The following is an 18,942-nucleotide window of genomic DNA, read 5'->3' as shown; positions in this document are numbered from 1 at the left end:
GCAGAGGGTGTGGATTCACATTTATTGAAGCTGGTATATGGAGACACACATTTTTGTCTTTGTCAGCAAGGTTCTCTCATGTTAAAGCCATAAACAAACAAAATCCAAACTCTCCTCAGTGTTACAATTTCTGTCTGACATTAATACAAAAAAATAACCTAAAGTGGTAAACGGAAACCAAATTTATATACAAACACCAACCCTACCTCTCTCCCCACTGCTAGTGATCATTTTTGCTGAACTTTTTCATTTACAAGTTGTTCTGAACTTCCAATTTGATTTCCCCCTGTAATATCTTTCAAGTGCAAAGTTTAAATTAAGCAGCAGAAATTTCACTTCATTTCTCATGGGAACACTTGAAGCCACTTCCCTTTGACAGATTTTAGTAAAGATTCGAACCAGTGATCACTCAGAAGGGGAGAGGTAAAGAGAGTGGCACAGACCGATGAACGGGATTGAGGAACGGACAGAAAAAAAAATAATAGATGGCCAAGAAGCAGGGAAGGTGGAATAAAGAATAGACAGAGTAGTAGAACATTATATTTGATTAAAATAGAAGTGCAGATGGAGACAAAAATGTGAATCACAAGGGAAAATGAAGAGGAAAAATTAGGTGAGTTCAAGCATGCAGAGAGAGGGAGAAGGGGGGGGGGGGAAGAGAATCTATATAGAGACAAAGGCAGAGAAAAGTCCACAAAGCATTAATTGGGATTCAAGGTTTGTGTAACAATTATTCAGCATCCCGCTATACAAGTTATATGGATTAACCTTTTGTTCTGTTAACTTCAAAGCAGTTTAAAGTTTGCATGTTTGGTTCCAGCAGTTCAAGTTTAAAAACAATTAAAAGTGAAACAGTGGACCAAAGTGCGCAGTTTCACCAAAGCCTCGCTAACTTTGGTTATACATTTAGGTAAACTGTCCAGACAAACCCAGACACGTTGCCAGTTCCCTCCTTGGCGCAAGGAAACGAGGAACAATGTACGTTGACAGGAATCTATTGCCCCTGGTTAATCTTCCATACGTACATATTACAGGTAAGAGCCTCAAAAATATTAAAATTATATAAACAGCCTTGCTATTGGAAAGTGCAAAGAAGCTAATTATGCCCAGCTTTTAGTGGTAAATATATTACTGTCTTGATAATATATATGCAATGTTATAGGAAAATGAAGATTGTCAGACATCCCACTTTAGCACAAGTTAGTACAGTTTATGCAACAGAAGGTAGAGTCCACACAATCCCACTGTGGTTACCCCCTTGAGAATGCAATGCCAGAACCTGGTACTTTACATCAAGTGGTGTTTACAGTTGGCAATGTGCCATTTTACTAACTGCAGCTAGGCAATGGAATGATCTATCTTTTAGTGGGGGCAAGGCGAGGAAGAAAAAAAAAAACACTTTTTAAAATTCCGTTTTGTTCCAAGATGGCCCAACTCACCACAGTTAAAGGAAGGCAGAGCTATCACAAGAAAATTAAAAACATATGAGAAACAAAGCTCCATTCCTGGGCAAAATAACTTTTAAATTAAGCTTTAAAAAAAATAAAACGTCAAGAAGCGACCAGGCGCTTGTGCTATAGTGCATTTGAGTTGAGCGCATACTACCCTGCGTGGTGTGTCAGGCACTTGTATCCAGCAGGTTCCTCCTCCTCCCTGTGTCCCCAACAACAACCAATAACTCAAAGTGCCCTCCAAACTTCCCCAAAATGTTCAAATTCAAATAAAGACAATTTGGTCTTTTAATAGATTCATGATTTTATAAGTTATTAGCCCAACCACTCCTAAGACCTGATTCATTTGAAAGGTTTGTTAATAACTTTCACAACCACTAAGAGTACTACTCCATCCCATCTCTCCTTCCTGTCTCCCATCTCCCTTCCTCTTCTCTTTCCCACCGCACGTCACGTTGTCAGCTGCTCCACACCTGGAAGAGCTTGGTCCACCATGCAATGACTGCTGTTTCAGCCAATTAACCTGGACAATGGTGTCTGGTGGAAACGTCAAAAAGGCTTCCAATAACTGTCAACAGGCGAGGGGAATGAGCGCAATTTCTCCCAGTATCCACAGGCTCCCATTCAAAGAACACACCGCTACAAGCTAGTTTTCTAAGCGACACCGTCCAGTTTCCAAATGCCCCTACTCTCTCATCTGCACCAGACACCACCTCATTTCCCCACTTGTATGAGGTGTCTGCCCCTCGATCTTTCTGCTCAGACTTTTTGATTAGAATGTTGTTAGACACAGGGATTTATTTACATCTCTGGAATGCACACGCGTTTCCTGCAACAAGTCATTTTAAAATTTAGTGACGCCTTCATGCCCCCCCCAAACAAAAACTGATAGAGACTGCCGCATTAGACAACTGTCGGTCCTCTCAATTGATGCAATTGTCTAATTTGGTCTTTTATTTTTAAATATTATACTATACATAGTGTGTCTGCAGCTATTAGGCTTCGTTTTCTGTTGGAGAACTGTTTGTTGTGACCACAGGATCTGGTTTTCGAGACATCCTGTCAAGCTCTGCCTGAACGTCTGTTAAAATCGGCTTTTGTCCTGGAAATAGAGAGAAGCAGAGTTTAAACCACAAATGTAATGCTGCGCGGATCAGCTCACCGAGTGCAAATCCTGTCAAATACATTCCTTTCAGATTTCTTCTCCCACTTACTTCTGGAACTGAATCAAGTAGCACAACAGGAAGGCGCACGGCTGTGCCAGTTGTTTGAAAGAGACTTCCAACTCGTACAGCTATCCAGCACCTAATTATTTTCCCTATCAAATAGTTTCCCTACTTTTGAAAGTCACTAGATAATCCACACGCACAGGTCTCTGTGGAATTATCAGGGAAGGCGATTTAACCAGACCAGTTGGTTCTGGAGTGTGTTCTGTGACCACAAATAAATTGAGGCGTTTGTTTCTATGGGGCATGCACTCCAAAACTGGACTGGAGAGGTGGGAGATAAAGGGGCAGGAAGGAAGTGGACAAGCTGGGGAAATATGATTGTTTTCTCTCAATGCAGCAGTGGTAAGCTGGAATCTTGAGCAAAATAAAAAATGGCGGAGGAACGCAGCAGGTCAGGCAGCATCTGTGGAAGGAATGGACCAAAATGATTGGATTGGGACCCTGCTTCAGCCTCTGTCTCAACACTCCATTCCTCATTTTGTTCCATCAAACATCTACACCTATTTCAGGTCAAGATTCTGCATCAAGACTGAGGGTGTCGAGTGAAGATGGGCCATATGTATAGACAAGAGAGAGGCAAGACTGAGTTTGGTAGGTGAGAGAAGAACCAGGTGGGGGGGGGGGGGTGTTGAGCAGAGGCTAGAGAAGAATTTCTACCTTCAGATGTCTTTTGTCCATTTCTCTCCACAGATGCTGCCTGACCCACTGAGCTTCTCCAGCATTGTTTTTCTCTGTGTGATGGAGGTGCTCCCAGGGCTGCTGGATTTCAGACATGAATAGAACTAGTGTGAACAGGTGATCACTGGTCTGCGTGGAAGGGTATAGGAAGGAACTGCAGGTGCTGGTTTACACTGAAGATAAGATACAAATTGCTGGAGTAGCTCAGCACGTCAGGCATGATCAGGCAAAGTCTGAAGAAGGGTTTCGACCCAAAACGTCTCCTATTCCTTTTCTCCAGAGATGCTGCCTGATCCGCTGAGTTACTCCAGCACCCTGTGTCTATTTCCAATGGGTCGAAGGGCCTGTTCCCATGCTGTATCTGGGTGTTTCTGTAAATACAGTGAAACTGAAGGTCTCCAAACTTCCAGGTTATTTTCCTGTTTTTATGTAATATTCCCATTGTTTCATTGCTTGTATTTTAAGTAGTATAGATCATGGTTTATAGCCAAAATAATGTGATGAAGCAAAAATAAATAAACCTGTGTTTACAAAGAAAAATATCAGATATGTCTGTGTTTTCTTGCCTTTTTTTTGTGACACATTTCAAGCAGGATTTCATCATCCTTAGGGCAATTTATACCAGAGAGATTACATTAATTTTGCAATTAAATAAATCTATACAAGCTAAATTCTGATTATGCTTATGATTTTTTTTATCAATTATCACCTGATAAGATGATTTTCTGATGCCCCAAGATTTTGCAGCAGAACGCGAGTAGCGGTGTCCATTTGGTCACGTATGAAATGTGCGAATTAAAAGCAGTAACCGTTTTTATATTTATTGTCTCTTTTTTTTATTGTTTATATTTTGTGTTTAAGCTTTCCATTGAAATCCTTAATAATGAATAGAACTTAACTTCATGAAATAAAAATCTAGTTTGCTCACCTATTTTAACGATCTCATTCTGTAGTCCCTCCCGTTGAGTAACGTTGTCAATGCTATTTATAACGCTACAATGGGCTGGTTTTTTTTGCGTTCCTCACAATTTAAAAAAAGTAAACTACCCGATTATAATGACCCCGACGTGAACTACGGGCCTCATGGTGGGTTCGGTGTCGACATTTTCTAAGGGAACTTAGAAATCAGTAAGTGTCCCATATGTTATATAAATAAAAGGTTTTCCTCGTTTTGTTTTTCAAATTTTGAAAGTATTAAATTTTGGTCAAATTTTGGCTGATTTTGATCACAAATTAGCTCAAGAGGATCATAGACAGACCCATTTTTTATGCTGTGGTATTTCATTATGATTTAATAACTTTCAAATTTGGCGACCCATGTCACAGTTTGGTACCCTTATTTACGGAAACACCCATCTCCAAACCAAATCTCCAACACCAAGCTGGTTAACTGTTGATCCTCGATAAAGAAAGCTGCTGCACTGAAACTGGAGTGAGGTCAAAATGAGCCCAATTTAGAAGCAAGTCGCACAAGTCTGCCAGAGAACTTTGTGTTCGAATCTGATCCCGAGACTGTTCTTATTGTTTTAACGCTGTGGTTTTGATGGAACTAACTGGCCTGTTGGAAGGATTCTGAATGCAGTTAATCAAATTGTTGTGGTCTGCAGTCAGCTGTAGGACAGAGCAGGCAAGGGCAACCTTCCTTCCCTGGAAGGCATTGCAAACTCAGATGATCAATTAAATCCTCGAGTTTCACAGTCACCCTTAGTTTAAGTTCCAGATCATTTTTTTTAAACTAAATTGAAATTCCCCAGCTGCAATGGCTCTCTGGCTTCATAACCCAGGCCTCTGGATTTACACGTCTAGTGATTCAACCACGGAATCTCTACTTGAACAGTCCATAAATCTCCCATGAAAACTATGGCTAGGGAGGTATAAAATGTCAGCGCTCTGCCTCATGACCACCCAGTGGTTAGCTGTCAAGTGAATTGCCTGGTTATTTTTCAAGCAGCTTTAAGATCTAGTCTCTCTGCTCAAAAGAATTTCAAGAATTTCCAACTAACTCCATTGGGAATGGGCTGGTTACAGCCCGTTTCATACCAGGATCTTAGGAACTCCTTAGCACACAGCTCCCGATGATTGAACTTTCTCCAATTTTCCACCCATTAACACACAAAAAAAAAAAGAAAATTTGGAAACAACTGTTCTCAGAGCCTTTTAGAAAATTTCAGCTGGACTGAATCCCAATACCTTCCATCCAAAGAGTTTACTGCTTAAACTCTAATGATTAATCAGAATCTAATGGGAAGACTAAAACGTTATATTGTGTACAAGAGTAGGACAATTTCAGTGTTCAGAGGGTGGAGTGATGCAGGAAGCTTAAACTGAGAGTACATATTACAGATCTGTAAATGAGATATCGATATTGTGGAAACACACCAGGCACGTAATTTGTGCAGATACTGGATTGAAGGACAATTATTTAACATTCAATAAGGCTTGTTCCCAACCCCTCCTCACCATTAGGACAGTTCATCATGCCCAACATTCTTTCCTCTTTGTGATTTCCAGTTGATAATAGAACTGGTACATGCTGGGATAACTTTAACCTGGCCTTATGTCTCCTCAAAGACTAACGACTAGCTGAACGTCAGTTCCATAAGCAGGGATCAATCTGCAACTCCTGCCAAACGATTATTATTCCTTTGCCTTGATGTTATGGTAAATGACCATCCATGGGGTTAAGGCCATTTCTCACGAGCTGCTTAACGACAGCACTTGGTGTAACCCAGTTCAGTAATTCCTATACAATCAGTGCTTTTTTGGTGACCGTACGCACCAGCACAGCATACCGGCACCTATAAAAAGTTGAAAACCAGGTTTTCAATTACTTTTTGTAATATTAAAATTTGTTTAGAACTTCAAAGTAAATGAAAAATGTACTGTTTAGAATTTATATTACAAAAAGATTACAAAAATGTTATGAATTACATTTATTAATTAAATTAGGCAGTCAGGCCTTTAAACAGCTTTTCAGACAACAGACACCAACAGAAAGGAACAATAAGTGCACTGGCACCCATTTATCTGCTAAACAAGAATGCTATATCCAGTTATCTTCTTGCAAAACTCAGGACACTGCACTGTCCATCGTTACTCTGTCAACAGGTATCTTACCAATCAAGACTATGAGTGCTCTGAACTGTTAGCCTCAGTTATCAGACCTCAGTTACCCTCGATTTATTTTGCTTAAAACTTGAGACATACCGATGGATTGTTCCCACCCCTTTCCCGAATCTCAGTCACAATGTTGTGATGCAGCTAGCATCTTTGGCAGATGCCCTGAACTTACCTGGCTTCTTGGCTGCGTTCTGTACCCCTGCGGCTCCGGGACTCCCGGGAGAACCCGTCTTTTTACTCAATAAACTATTAAAGAAGTTGGCCAGCACTCCTTCGTTTGCAGCGGCAGGACCTGCAATAAGAAGGAACAACTCAATGTTTCTAGTGCAAACCATGCCTCATGCACTCAGGTAGGGCTACAGACAATAATGAAGTTTGCCCAAGTCATTTCCTAGGGATGATAAAGATCATGCTCTTTTCAGTATGTCCCGACGCATCTTTATACAGTCAGCTCTAAGTACATACACTGATACAGTAGGGGAACAAATGCTGAAGTACAAACAATAGTAGGTTTAGGTTTAATATTGTCACATATACCGAGGTATGGTGAAAAGCTATGTTATGGGTTAACCAAGCCAGATATTGCTGTACATAAATACAACCAAGCCAAACTCAAGTACAATAGGTAATACTACAATAGTAATACTAAGCAGCCCTCCAATTACTTCCAATTTTGTGTTTTATTGTAACAAAGCAGTTATCTTGTACAGAACAGGCTCTTGTAATACTATCACCAACATTTGTTTTCAAGAAACTAGGAGTCTAATCCCTCCACCAAGCAGGCGATTTGTAGTCATGTACATCACTGCTCTTTAAATGGACCTGCAAGCATGTGCCCAATGCAGTGAGGCTTTCTGGGCATCCTCAGAGGAGATTAAGGACCTACCAATCTCTCGGTGAATGCAGTTTCCTCATCCTCTCTCTAATTATTTAATTATGCCCCTGATTTGTGACACCCCCATCTGTTCACGCTAGCTAAAGAATTTCCATCCTATTTATTTAATTCAAACTAATCCTTAAACGCCTCAAAACTGTGGTGTTTAGCTCCAAATAAAACGTACCCATTTGATCGAATCGTTGCTCATAACTAAAATCTACCAGTGTGGCAACAGCTTTGTAAATCGTCTGCAGCCTTTACAGGATAGCACAATTGCTCTATGACCAGAAATGTAAGGTGTTCATACTGCAGCCTAATTAGTGTTGTGTGGTCGTAGTTTAATCTCCCTGCCTTTACAGTCTAAACTTTGGCTGATCAGGGAAAGAATCAATGTGTCTTTTGAACCACCATGTCTACCTGACCTTTGAGGCACAAATTCCAAGGTCCTCGGATCATCAATGCTGCTCAGCACTCTCCCTTTTACATTGTATTCCCATCTTGTACCTCCCTAGATGCATCACCCAGATTTGGCCATTATCCAGTTTCAAAGATGCTAATCCCGTTCATATTTTCCTGGTACACACAAAATGCTGGAGTAACTCAGCGGGACAGGCAGCATTTCTAGAGAGAAGAAATGGGTGACGTTTCAGGTCGAGACTTCTTCAGACTATAGTTCCCTGGCCTACATTCATCCCAATAATTCAGATTTCCTTCTTAATTACAATGTCACATTCTTATCTTTTTTTGGAATGTTCGCCACATAGTATTCATGAAGAATCTTAGCCCACCCTCCACCTCCATACTGAGCTTACAGCTTACTGCCCTAATAGACCCTACTCTTTCCTGAATTATTCTCCTGGTCTTTGTACTTGAAACATCATTGGACCCTCAATTTTACTGGCAAACATCATGTCTTCATAATTTCCTTTTTTAATTGCACTCCTACACTTTCTACACTAAGAGGCTTTCTGTTGTATTAAGTTGTGTGTCTGGCATGATACACAGAAATCATTCAAATGTTGGCAGAATCACTGAAGATAGACACAACGTGCTGGAGTAACTCAGCGGGTCCAGCAGCATCTCTGGATAAAAGGAATAGGTGATGTTATGGGTCGAGACCCTTCTTCAGACTGAGTCAGGGGAGAGGTATGAAAAGGTACACGGAATAAATGAGTATGAATCACTAATGTGCAAGAAATGAACAACAGACTGACTTTTGAATAAATATTTAAGAAAGAACTGTAGATGCTGGAAAAATCGAAGGTAGACAAAAATACTGGAGAAACTCAGCGGATGAGGCAGCATCTATGGAGCTCCATAGATGCTGCCTCATCCGCTGAGTTTCTCCAGCATTTTTATCTACATTCGTCTTTTGAATAAATACCACTTTGGTTAAAAATGTTTAAGGTATTGCCAGGACTGAGAGCTGGAATTGACAGACTGCTTTGCTCTGCAGAAACAAAGTTAAAGACAAATGGACAAAGCAGCTGTCACAGACATGACTCAATTCCACCTCCTGCCAGTAAGTGGAAGGACTCACAGAACGTCCAGATAATCTGCCAATGATGCAACAAACGCACTTTGAATACAACTTGCATCACAAAAAAGGCCCTGCAGCTCAACAGGGCCAATATGAAACCTATTTTCAAACTGAAGTCTGAAGAAGTGCCCCGACCCAAAACGTCACCTATCCATGTCTTCCAGAGATGCTGCCTGACACGCCGAGTTACTTCAGCACTTTCCTTTTTTGTATATCAGCATCTGCAGTTTCTTGTATCTATACTATACACACAACAGGTGCCACCTTACCTCTTTCACACAATAGCAAACACTCCTACTCCTCCCCTCACCACCTTACCCTTGAATGCAACAATAACTAACCACTTCACAGGATAGCAACTGCATCCTCACCAAGAGATGTTTTTTCTTCAAATTCCAGCCAGTTCCATATATCCATCAACCTTTGTGTAAAAAAGTAGCCCCTCAGCTTTCTATAACCCCCCCCCCCCCCCCCCCCATCTAAAATTCATATCCTCTGGTTCTTGAGCTCAACTCAATTGGTATCGGTTTATTATTGTCACGTGTACCCAGATGCAGTGAAAAACCGTATTTGCCTGCTACCCAGTCAAATCATACTATACACGAGTAACATCAAACCATGCACAAGTACAACAGGTAGTGCAAAGACAAAAATAAACAGTGCACAATATAATGTTACAGCCACAGGGAAAGTGCTGGTAAAAAAAGGTGCAAAGGACACGAGGTAGGTTGTAGTCATTACTCTTTGACGCCAAGATTTTCACTTGAAGACTACCTTAGGATTTTCACTTATAGACTACCTTAGGCGATCCCAAAGCACTTTGTAGGTATCAAGCACCTTTCTGAAGTGCGGCCATTATGGTAACGGAGGAAATAGTGCAGTGAATGCTCCCACACACCAGTGTGTTAACAACAACGGCATTAACCTGTTTCAGAAGGGTTAAATGATGACTCCAGGGATTTTTCCCGAAATAAAGCAGCAACGTTTTTAACAGCCACTTGAGAGGGAGCAAAGTCCATCTGTTTAATGTCTGCCCTGCAATCTCTTAACATCAGGGGTCCCCAAAGTACAGGGTCCCAGGAGAGCAAAATATTGCAGACATGCTGGCAGCATATATCAAATAACTGGAGTTAAAATACAGAATCCCTCAAAGTTAGTGGAAAGGTACTAAAAAATAAATTGTAAATGCCTAATAGATTGTTAGATCGCAAAACAAAGTGGTTGAAGTTGTGGAACGGTCTGGTGGTGTCCCAGCTGGAGTAATTTGCAGCACAGAATCACATTGTCTTGACCTGGAGAACAAGACATGCACAAGCATTGCATTTCTCATTTACAATATTGGTTTGTTATCTGATTAATATACATAAGATTGTTTGGATAGCAATGAAACTTTCTTTGGAGTAAGGAGAGGGGGTTTGCAAAAAAGTTCAGACAAAAGTGCGATGAGCTTAACGAGGGAGCCACGGCATTCAGGGTGGGAGATTTTTGGAAGACCCCTCTCCACAAGCAGAGTGGCGGGAACTTCAATTTTATGTAATTTTACAAGATTCGTGCCAGTGTAAGATGAAGTTCAGATCAGCTCTGATCTCAGTAGTGGTGAAGGCAGAGAGCGGAATGACCTCACCTCACACTTGTTGTAGATCTCAAGCCGTGGTTATTGCCATTTGCACGTACACCGAGGTAGATTTGAGGAGTTTCATGGAAGCAGAGGATACCGGGTGAGCACAGGAACCCAGAAAGGGCAGCAACAGTCTAATTGAGTTCAAAGCTGACTGAGTGATCTCAACCTCCCTCTATTTCTTAGATCATCTCATATTTGAACCCTCAGAGTTCGAAAGGGTTAATAATTAAGGTAGTGTTAATATCCTCATTCTAGCATAGGGCAAAGTCTTTTCAGTCCCCTGACCATTCCCCTTGCATGCAGTTTGAAATGTTAAATTAGACACGTGTAAAGGCAGGCGTTACACTTAAGCAATAGGAGTGGCAGTGTGGTTTGCTATCCTTGTTGCTCAAGTTTATTTTAGCGATGTTGGTCGAGGGAAAATTATGGAGTAGGTGGCTGCCTTTCTGCTGTTTGAATCTGTGCAGTGCAGTGCCAGGGACAGGGGCACTTCTCCTTCAACATGAGCTGTGGAGCATTAGCAAAACACTGCTGACAACAAAGTTCCAAAATAAAACCAGAAAATGCTGGAAATACCCATCAGGTCAGGCAGCAACTGCGGAGAGAGCTGATGTTTTGTGAAGGTCAAATAGTTTAAGGCAAGGACATGATGCACAATGAAATTAGGAGGCAGCAGGAAAGGTACCTCACCCCTTCACTACCCAGGGTATTCTGAGCCAACTCAATGGTAGATATCGCATGCTTAAGCAATTAGCCTCTTGTTCACCATCCAGCAACTCTGCTTCAAATGTGACCATCAGATAAACTAAACTAGTCCTGTCCTTCCTCCTCATCTATTCAGCACATAACTCAACCTGTTGACTCAAGAGACAGCTAAGAGGAAACCAAAATGTAGGTTACTTTTCCCCAGTAGGGGACTGTGCAAGAGGGAACACACCTGCTTACTTTGTGCACTGATGCTGTCTCCTAATTTTACGTATAGCATTTCTGTAGCTTTCATTATTGAAAATCCAGTGACCTTCACAAAACACTCTGTCTCCAGAGATGCTGCCTGACCTAGCTGAGTATTCCCAGTTTATTCCCTGGTTTTATTTCAGATCATTGGTATCTGCAGTGTTTTGCAGTTGCACCGTAGTTCATGCGAGCAGTGTCCCAGTCATGACACTGAGCATCTACTAGGGCACTTCAAACAACAGAAAGTCAGTCACCCACTCCATAATTTTCCCTCGACCAACATGACTAAAATAGATTTGATCATTGTTGCCTTGCTATTTGTGGCATCCAACTGACCACGCTTTGGCAAACTACTTTAATGCCAGAATATTCTTCACTGTACCCATCTTCCAAGTGAATGAAACATTCAGAAGGGTTGTGTTTGCACTCAATGGCCAGAACTTTAGTTTATGTCAATACTCTACAACTTACATCATCCATCCAGTGATGAGGTCACTGCGAGCTGAAGCCACGTCTCTGCCAAAACAAATTCCTCTGCTCAATCTTTCCCACACTTATTTCTTCCATTACCTTCAATATTTACAAGATCGTTTATTATCGGGTCACCTTGAACAAAATCTTTCTCACTGCACACACTGAAGAATGACTTATCACGGTACTGAGATAGTGAAAATCTATTGTTTGCGGGCTACTCAGTCAAACCAAACCCCACTATGCATAGGCACAATGAAACTTGAGCATGGCAGAATTGTCAGCATCTTTCTTTGTATTATAAATGTAAGCATTACACACGATGGGGGAGTGGATAGGTTGGGTCTGCTCTCCTTGGAGCAGAGGGGGTGGGGGGGGGGGGGGGGGGGGGGGGGGGGGGGGGAGAGAGCTGATAGAGGTATAGAGGGGTGGCTATTGTCCATTTTTCCATACATTCTAGGAGCAGAATTAGGCTATTCGGCCCATCAAGTCTGCCATTAAAACATGGCTGATTTATTTTTCCCTCTCCCAACCCCATTCTCCTGCCTTCTCCCCGTAATCCGACACTCTTACTAATCAAGAATCTGTCAATCTCCACCTTAAAAATATCCTGTGGCAGTAAATTCCACAGATTCACCACCCTCTGGCTAAAGAAATTCCTCCTTATCTCCTTTCTAAACCAACGATCTATTATTCGGAGGCTATGGTCTCTGGTCCTAGACTCTCCCACAAGTGGTAACATCCTCTCCACATTCACTCTATCCAGGCCTTTCACTATTCGGTAAGTTTTATAAGGTCCAACCCTCATCCTTCTAAACTCCAGCAAGTACACGCACAGTGCCTTCAAATGCTCATCATGTTAGAAGTGGAAGTGAAGAGCAGAAATTGTGAAACTCTGCAGTGGGGGATATGGAACTGATCAAGGTTTGTTTTAAATTAGACAAAGTAACTTTTGTTAAAACAAGCCGAGACAGCCCTCTAGTGCTCAGTACCTTGCTTGCAGGCTAAGCAGTTATTGATTTTTAAATTATACTACAGCTGAGAGCAAACTAAATTACTGCTGAATTCAGAGTCTCAGATGGGCAAAATTTCAATTGGGGGTCACTGAAATTTCATTACGCAGAATTATCTCGCCTTCCTAAGCATTACTCAAACAAAATTGGGTCCAAAGTAGATGAATTGCACAATGTCACACTCACAAGTTATTTAATCACAGTTAAGTGCTTACTGCAGCAATGGAGCTGTGATCAGCCTGGAAAGTGTATTAGGCCTATAAACCTCATCCTGAGCTAGTTCAACCAGAGGTCAACTAACCGCATGGGGTGCTGAGCTTTTAAAAATCTATTTCAATTTTTTTTTAAAATATATTCCACAGAATACCACAGAAGTTACTGGGGAAATTGCCAAACTGCTAGGGTCCATATTAAAGTACAAAAAGTCGTCTTCAATTCCTCGCTTCAATTCTTTAATTAATCTTCAGCTTTCTCATGCCGAAAAACAGAGCCAATTCTGGCAAAAGCCTCGTCAGAAATTGGTCTGACCACCATCACCTCCAATTGCTTTCCTCTCTGCACCAAACCAAAGGTCTGTGGAAACAACATTTCATTTGAGCCTCTATGAGGTTCAAGTGACAAATAAATTGTATTGTGTATATTGCATGTACTGACAAGGCCCAACATGCCACATCCCGCATGTGTCGTGTACAATCCAATGAACAAAGGATTTTACAATCCCCACCTTTCTTTCTATCATTCTAATCTTCCCCCAGACCACCCATTTGTCCAGTTTCCCCATCATCCATTTACATCACTCCACTCCTGTTTCCATCCATGTACTTCACACACTTCCCCCACCTCTTCTCCATCTGGTTCTACCTGCATTCCATGCTCCCCTACTGCCACCCATTTTCATCTTCCTTACTTACCAGTTTCCAACTGGCAGCCTTTGTGTCCCTATTTATCATCCTCCACCATACGTCTCCACCTTCTCCCCGCCGTCCCTTCCCCAGGCTCCATCTGCATCCTTGTTTTTCTTTATTTTAATTTTTTTCCCCCCTCTTTTGACTGCCTCCAACCATCTTACCTGCCTTTGCTTCCCAACTTAGTCCCTCCTCCCTCCCTTCCACATGCCCATTGCATTTCACCAGTCCTCTGTCCACCAGTCATCGCTCTTGCTTTGTCTCACCATCCCTCCTCTCCTCTATACACTGGTTATTTGCCCTCACATTCCTTGCAGCGCCTTAACCCAAAATGTTGACCATTCCACCCCTGCCTCCCCACCCACATCTCTCCCCCATCTCTGGAGATGCTGCTCGATCAGAGTTCCCCAGCAGATTGATTGTTGATAACTGAAACTAGTAGTTGATAATGGAATTAAATGTACACGTCCATTTAGAATACTGAAAATCTCACCAGTTTCTTGAAGGTCTCTTGAAACTAAGTTTTCTATAGTCAGGTATTACAGAGGCTCAGTGGCTAGCGTTTATGGCAAACAAATGGATGTGGGCAAATCTCACTCCAGAAATTCAATTTTACTTTAGAAGCCAATTAACCTACAAACCTGCACGTCTTTAGAATGTGGGAGGAAACCAGAGCACCAGGAGGAAACGTACACAGTCACAGGGAGAACGTACAAACTCCATATAGGCAGCACCCACAGTCATGATCAAAGCCAGGTCTCTAGCATTGTAAGGCAGCAACATTACCGCTGAGCCACTGTGCTGCCCCAAGTCTAGCTTGGCACGATTGGGCAGCGGTAGAGTTGCTGCCTTACAGCGAATGCAGCGCCGGAGACCCGGGTTCGATCCCGACTACGGGTGCTGTCTGCACCGAGTTTGTACGTTCTCCCCGTGACCTGCGTGGGTTTTCTCAGAGATCTTCGGTTTCGTCCCACACTCTAAAGACGTAAAGGTTTGTAGGTTAATTGGCTTGGTAAATGTAAAAATTGTCCATTGTGGGTGTAGGAAAGTGTTAATGTGCGGGGATCACTGGTTGGCACGGACCCAATGGGCCAAAGGGCCCGTTTCCACGCTGTATCTCCAAACTAAACCCCACTCAACACTGAGGGATTGTTCATTATTTGAAGTGGCAAGTTTTAGGTGCGACGTTTCAGTAAGCTCTCGTCTCACCTGTCATGGGGTAAAAATCCAACTGCATCTTTTCAAAGACAAAGTGGGTTAATATTTATCCCATCATTAATTTAAACATAGCTCACCTGGTTGTAATTACACTTCCACGGTGGGATTTTACTCTAAATTACAGTAATGCCTGGCCACAGAAGACTCAGTAGCAAGAGGGTTAGAGTGGGTGAGATTTTCAACATTCTATACTGACTTACATATTTAATTCAGGTATCAACAAACACTCTTCGTCCTATGGTGGAGTTTTGCTGTGTGAAAACTGGTTATAGTCTCATGGCACAGAAGCATGCTTATTCTGTCATCTGTTGCAGCAAATACATAATCCTGCCTGGCGGGAGTATTCCGGCAAACAGGCCAGTTGTATCCCACCAGCAGGCCCTGACCGCTCGGCACAGACCGCACACTGAGAATCCTCCCGGAAGGCCTGGCGTGCTCGCATGGACGGAGGACCCACGCCACCCGCCCAGAGTGGAAGGAGTCGGACGGAGAAAAGCAGTCGGATGGAGGGCCGGTAAGCAGACCGGATGGCAGACACAGCATGCAGCAATGGAGGACATCAACGAGCACACTTAGTCAAGCCGACCCTGCAATGTCGCCAGAACAGGCCTTCATGATCAGGTCATGAACCCTGCACTTACAAACTGGGACTCGAAAATGGTACCAAAATTGACGACTCTAGAAATTGAAACAGAGCACCACTGTTGTACACTTGTACTGTATCCGAGATGTTTATGCAAGATATATCTAAGTGCTTATGTATAGTGATACTTGTACTGAACTGTACATATAAATGAATTTCACTGTCCCTCGTTACATGTGACAAAGTATTATTGTTCCATTGAAAAAAATGTTTTGTTCACGACAGAAACAACTGCATCACAATCATTTCCGTAAATCCAACAAATGCTGACACTTGCATTGCTCACCTTTCGGAGTTCCCGATGTGATAGGCGGCACGGCAGTCACCATGTTTGTGCCACCTGGTTGTCTTGGGGTCCGGGGGGAACCACCCGGTTGCCTTGGCGAGTCCTGGGAGAAATCACAGGAAGACAGATGATGATTGTTTTGTTTTCATTTTCAGGATCTGGGCGATTATTGGCAAGGCCAGTATTTATGGTCCATCCCCAACTGCCCTCAGGTTGGTGGCTGCAAGCCACCTAATTTACTAAAACAATGAACAACTATTTTCACCTTTTAGGATCAAGAGTCTGGAGCCAAGACCATTTAACTGTCATATGCACTGAAACAGTACAATGAAACTTCTACTTGCAGCAGCTAAACAGGTCTGTAAACACAGTACTAATATATAACATACTAATATTTAAAAAATTTCCAATAAATTAAAAGGAACTTTCCAAATCTGCATTTGATGCCAACCTTGAAAGAAGACCAACTCCCGTTACAAAGGTAAAAACAGAAACAACTTCACCCTTTAATTATTGCAGTTGGAGTTTCACCTGGAGTCTCCCTGCCTGTCAGTTTACCAGATAAAAGCTGTCCAGGGTCTGACCTCCCCAGAGGAGCATGGGTGAAGCTCAACAGATTTTGTACTGGAGTTGGGTGTTTCAATGCCAGCATGTGGAGATGGGGAATTCCGCCAGTGCCCAGCCTGTGAACGCGGAGCAGAACAACAGACAGCCAACCATGTCATCTCTGGGTGCCCGATCTACCACCCACCAAATGGAGCTCAGGGCCTGGCAGACATTGACCCAGAGACAACAACCTGGCTGCTCAACACCCGGCTTGAGATCTAACTATTCCTTTGGTGTATGTTTCATTTGCAAGAAGAAGCTCGTGTTTCAGGAGGGTGCAACACCAAAAAAACCATTGGGAATCAGAAATAAAACAAACTGCTGAAAACAAAATGCTGGAGAAATTCTGCGGGTTAGGCAGCATGTCTGGAGGAATGGAATAGGTGATGTTTCAGGTCGAGACCCTTTTTCAGACCTGCCTCTTGGTCTGAAGAAGGGGTTCAACCCAAATGTCACCTATTCCTTTTCTCCAGAGATGCTGCCTGTCCCACTGAGTTACTCTAGCATTTTGTGACTTTCTTCAGGGTAAAACCAGCATCTGCAGTTTCTTCCTATAGAAACTGCTAGAAACACTCAGCAGTCAGGCAGCATCTGTGGAGAGAAGCAGAGAAGTCACTCTCTGGACTCACGATGCTTTGGGACATCCCAAGGTAGTGATCGTGTCAACAATGAATTTATTTTTATTTTCTAGGGACGACTATTCCTATAAGGTAGAAACGATTCAAACACTTCTGGAGATTTTAAAATCAAAGTGTGTTTTTGTCAGAGAATAGAAAATCGAGTTGATGTTCTGTCTATATGAAAGTTTGAAGAAAGATACCAACCTGAATCGTCAGCTATCCATCCCTCCAGATATGCTGTCTGACCCGCTGAGTTACACCCTTGTGTTCTACATCCATACAAAAGGCTATTTTTATCCCCACAACTGCAGTCTGGCCCGTCGAGTGTTTCCAGTATACTTGGTATTTATATATAGTTTTTCCCTTCATGTTCGATATCACTGTCAATGATCAATTTATTTGTCAAAAATTAAACATGAATGAGAATTTTCATGAGTGTGAAACATGGATTGGTTAGCCTGAGTGGTTAGAAATCTGGAGGTATATAGCTGAAGTGAGGCAAAGGTACAAGACATGATAGCAGTATAATTGTGCACTTCTCTTCAAGACCTGGGCTAAACAAATATTTAGCAAGGGAACCCGCAGATTCCAAACTACAATTCCTCAGTGTGAAAGATCCCAACCCAAAACATCATCTGTCCATTTCTCTCCATTGATGCTGCTTGACCTGCAGAGTTCCTAGAGCTGTTTATTTGCACAATGGCACACATCTCTTAGTTTTCTCCGTTAAGTTCAGGGAGGACTATTGCATGGACATAAATTCCAAGCCCAGAGAAATACATAATTCTAAAACAAACTGTTCTGACATTTTAAACTCTTTTTGTTCAGACTTACAGCAGGTCTTGAAGGAGTGGCAGGCTGTTTGGCAAGGAGAGACTGCAAGAGAAAAGACACCCAATGTTAGAATATATCTGGAAATGGTGATGTTGTCTCCCTAAGGCAGAAAACCTGGAAACTTCACTGTAGCTTCACCTTGTTCAGCCCACGCTTCAACGCAATCACAAACAACTCAAAACACTGCGTGTAATCTCATTGCACAGATTTGGATAAATGGGAAAGGAAATAAGGGGAGGGAAAGATTGCACTGAATGATTTTGTTGGTGACATTACGACATTATAAAAGTCAAAGTCATTACCAATGGAGTGCCTGGCTGGTAAACCAGTGTCTTGGATGAGTAAAGCAGAAAGTGCAAGCTCAAATCCCACTTGGGTAGTTTTTGGCAATAAAAAGTAAAAACCTAAAACTGGTTTTAGTAGAGATAATCATAAAACCATCGTTAAAACAAGTCGTCAATTTCTTTTTCTGAAGAAAATCTGCTAAAATCATTTCCTCACTTCCTCCCACACTCCTGGATTGCATCCCAAATCCATTAGCATGAGAGGAGAGAGAATGTGAAAAATTGGATGCGTGTCTCAGGAAGAGGTGATCATAATTTTCATGTATCCACCAAAATGTTCAAACTGTTTGAAATATTTTTTCTTAGTGTGTGAATATCAGTGGCCACATTTATTGACTATCCCTATTTGCAGTAATTAAGAGTCAATGACATTGGTCACATACGGCTCACAATACACAAAACAGACTATCTTCCGTGAAGGAAAATCAGTCACGTTTCGATGACAATCAAGCATCTCCATGGTCAGCATTACTTACACCAGCTTCTCATTTCAGATGTAATTACGTGTTTAAATTCCTGACTGCCATGTTGG

At 42.2% G+C, this 18,942-nt stretch overlaps 1 protein-coding gene across 1 annotated transcript in view; it reads right to left on the bottom strand.

Annotated features, from left to right (window-relative positions):
• dync1li2 (dynein, cytoplasmic 1, light intermediate chain 2) overlaps nt 1-18,942 on the bottom strand; it is a 55,311-nt gene continuing 36,369 nt past the window's right edge. The window contains exons 10-13 of the mRNA XM_055648816.1: nt 18,067-18,108; nt 16,007-16,109; nt 6,651-6,770; nt 1-2,553 (exon numbers count right to left, since the gene is read on the bottom strand). Coding sequence (XP_055504791.1) covers nt 2,447-2,553; nt 6,651-6,770; nt 16,007-16,109; nt 18,067-18,108 — 372 coding nt within the window. The 3' untranslated portion in view covers nt 1-2,446. The remainder of the gene's footprint in view (nt 2,554-6,650; nt 6,771-16,006; nt 16,110-18,066; nt 18,109-18,942) is intronic.

This window comes from Leucoraja erinacea, chromosome 17, assembly GCF_028641065.1.
Source record: "Leucoraja erinacea ecotype New England chromosome 17, Leri_hhj_1, whole genome shotgun sequence".
Classification (NCBI taxonomy): Eukaryota; Metazoa; Chordata; class Chondrichthyes; order Rajiformes; family Rajidae; genus Leucoraja; species Leucoraja erinaceus.
Note: the sequence above shows the minus strand (reverse complement) of the source record. Positions and strands in the feature narration are given on the sequence as shown.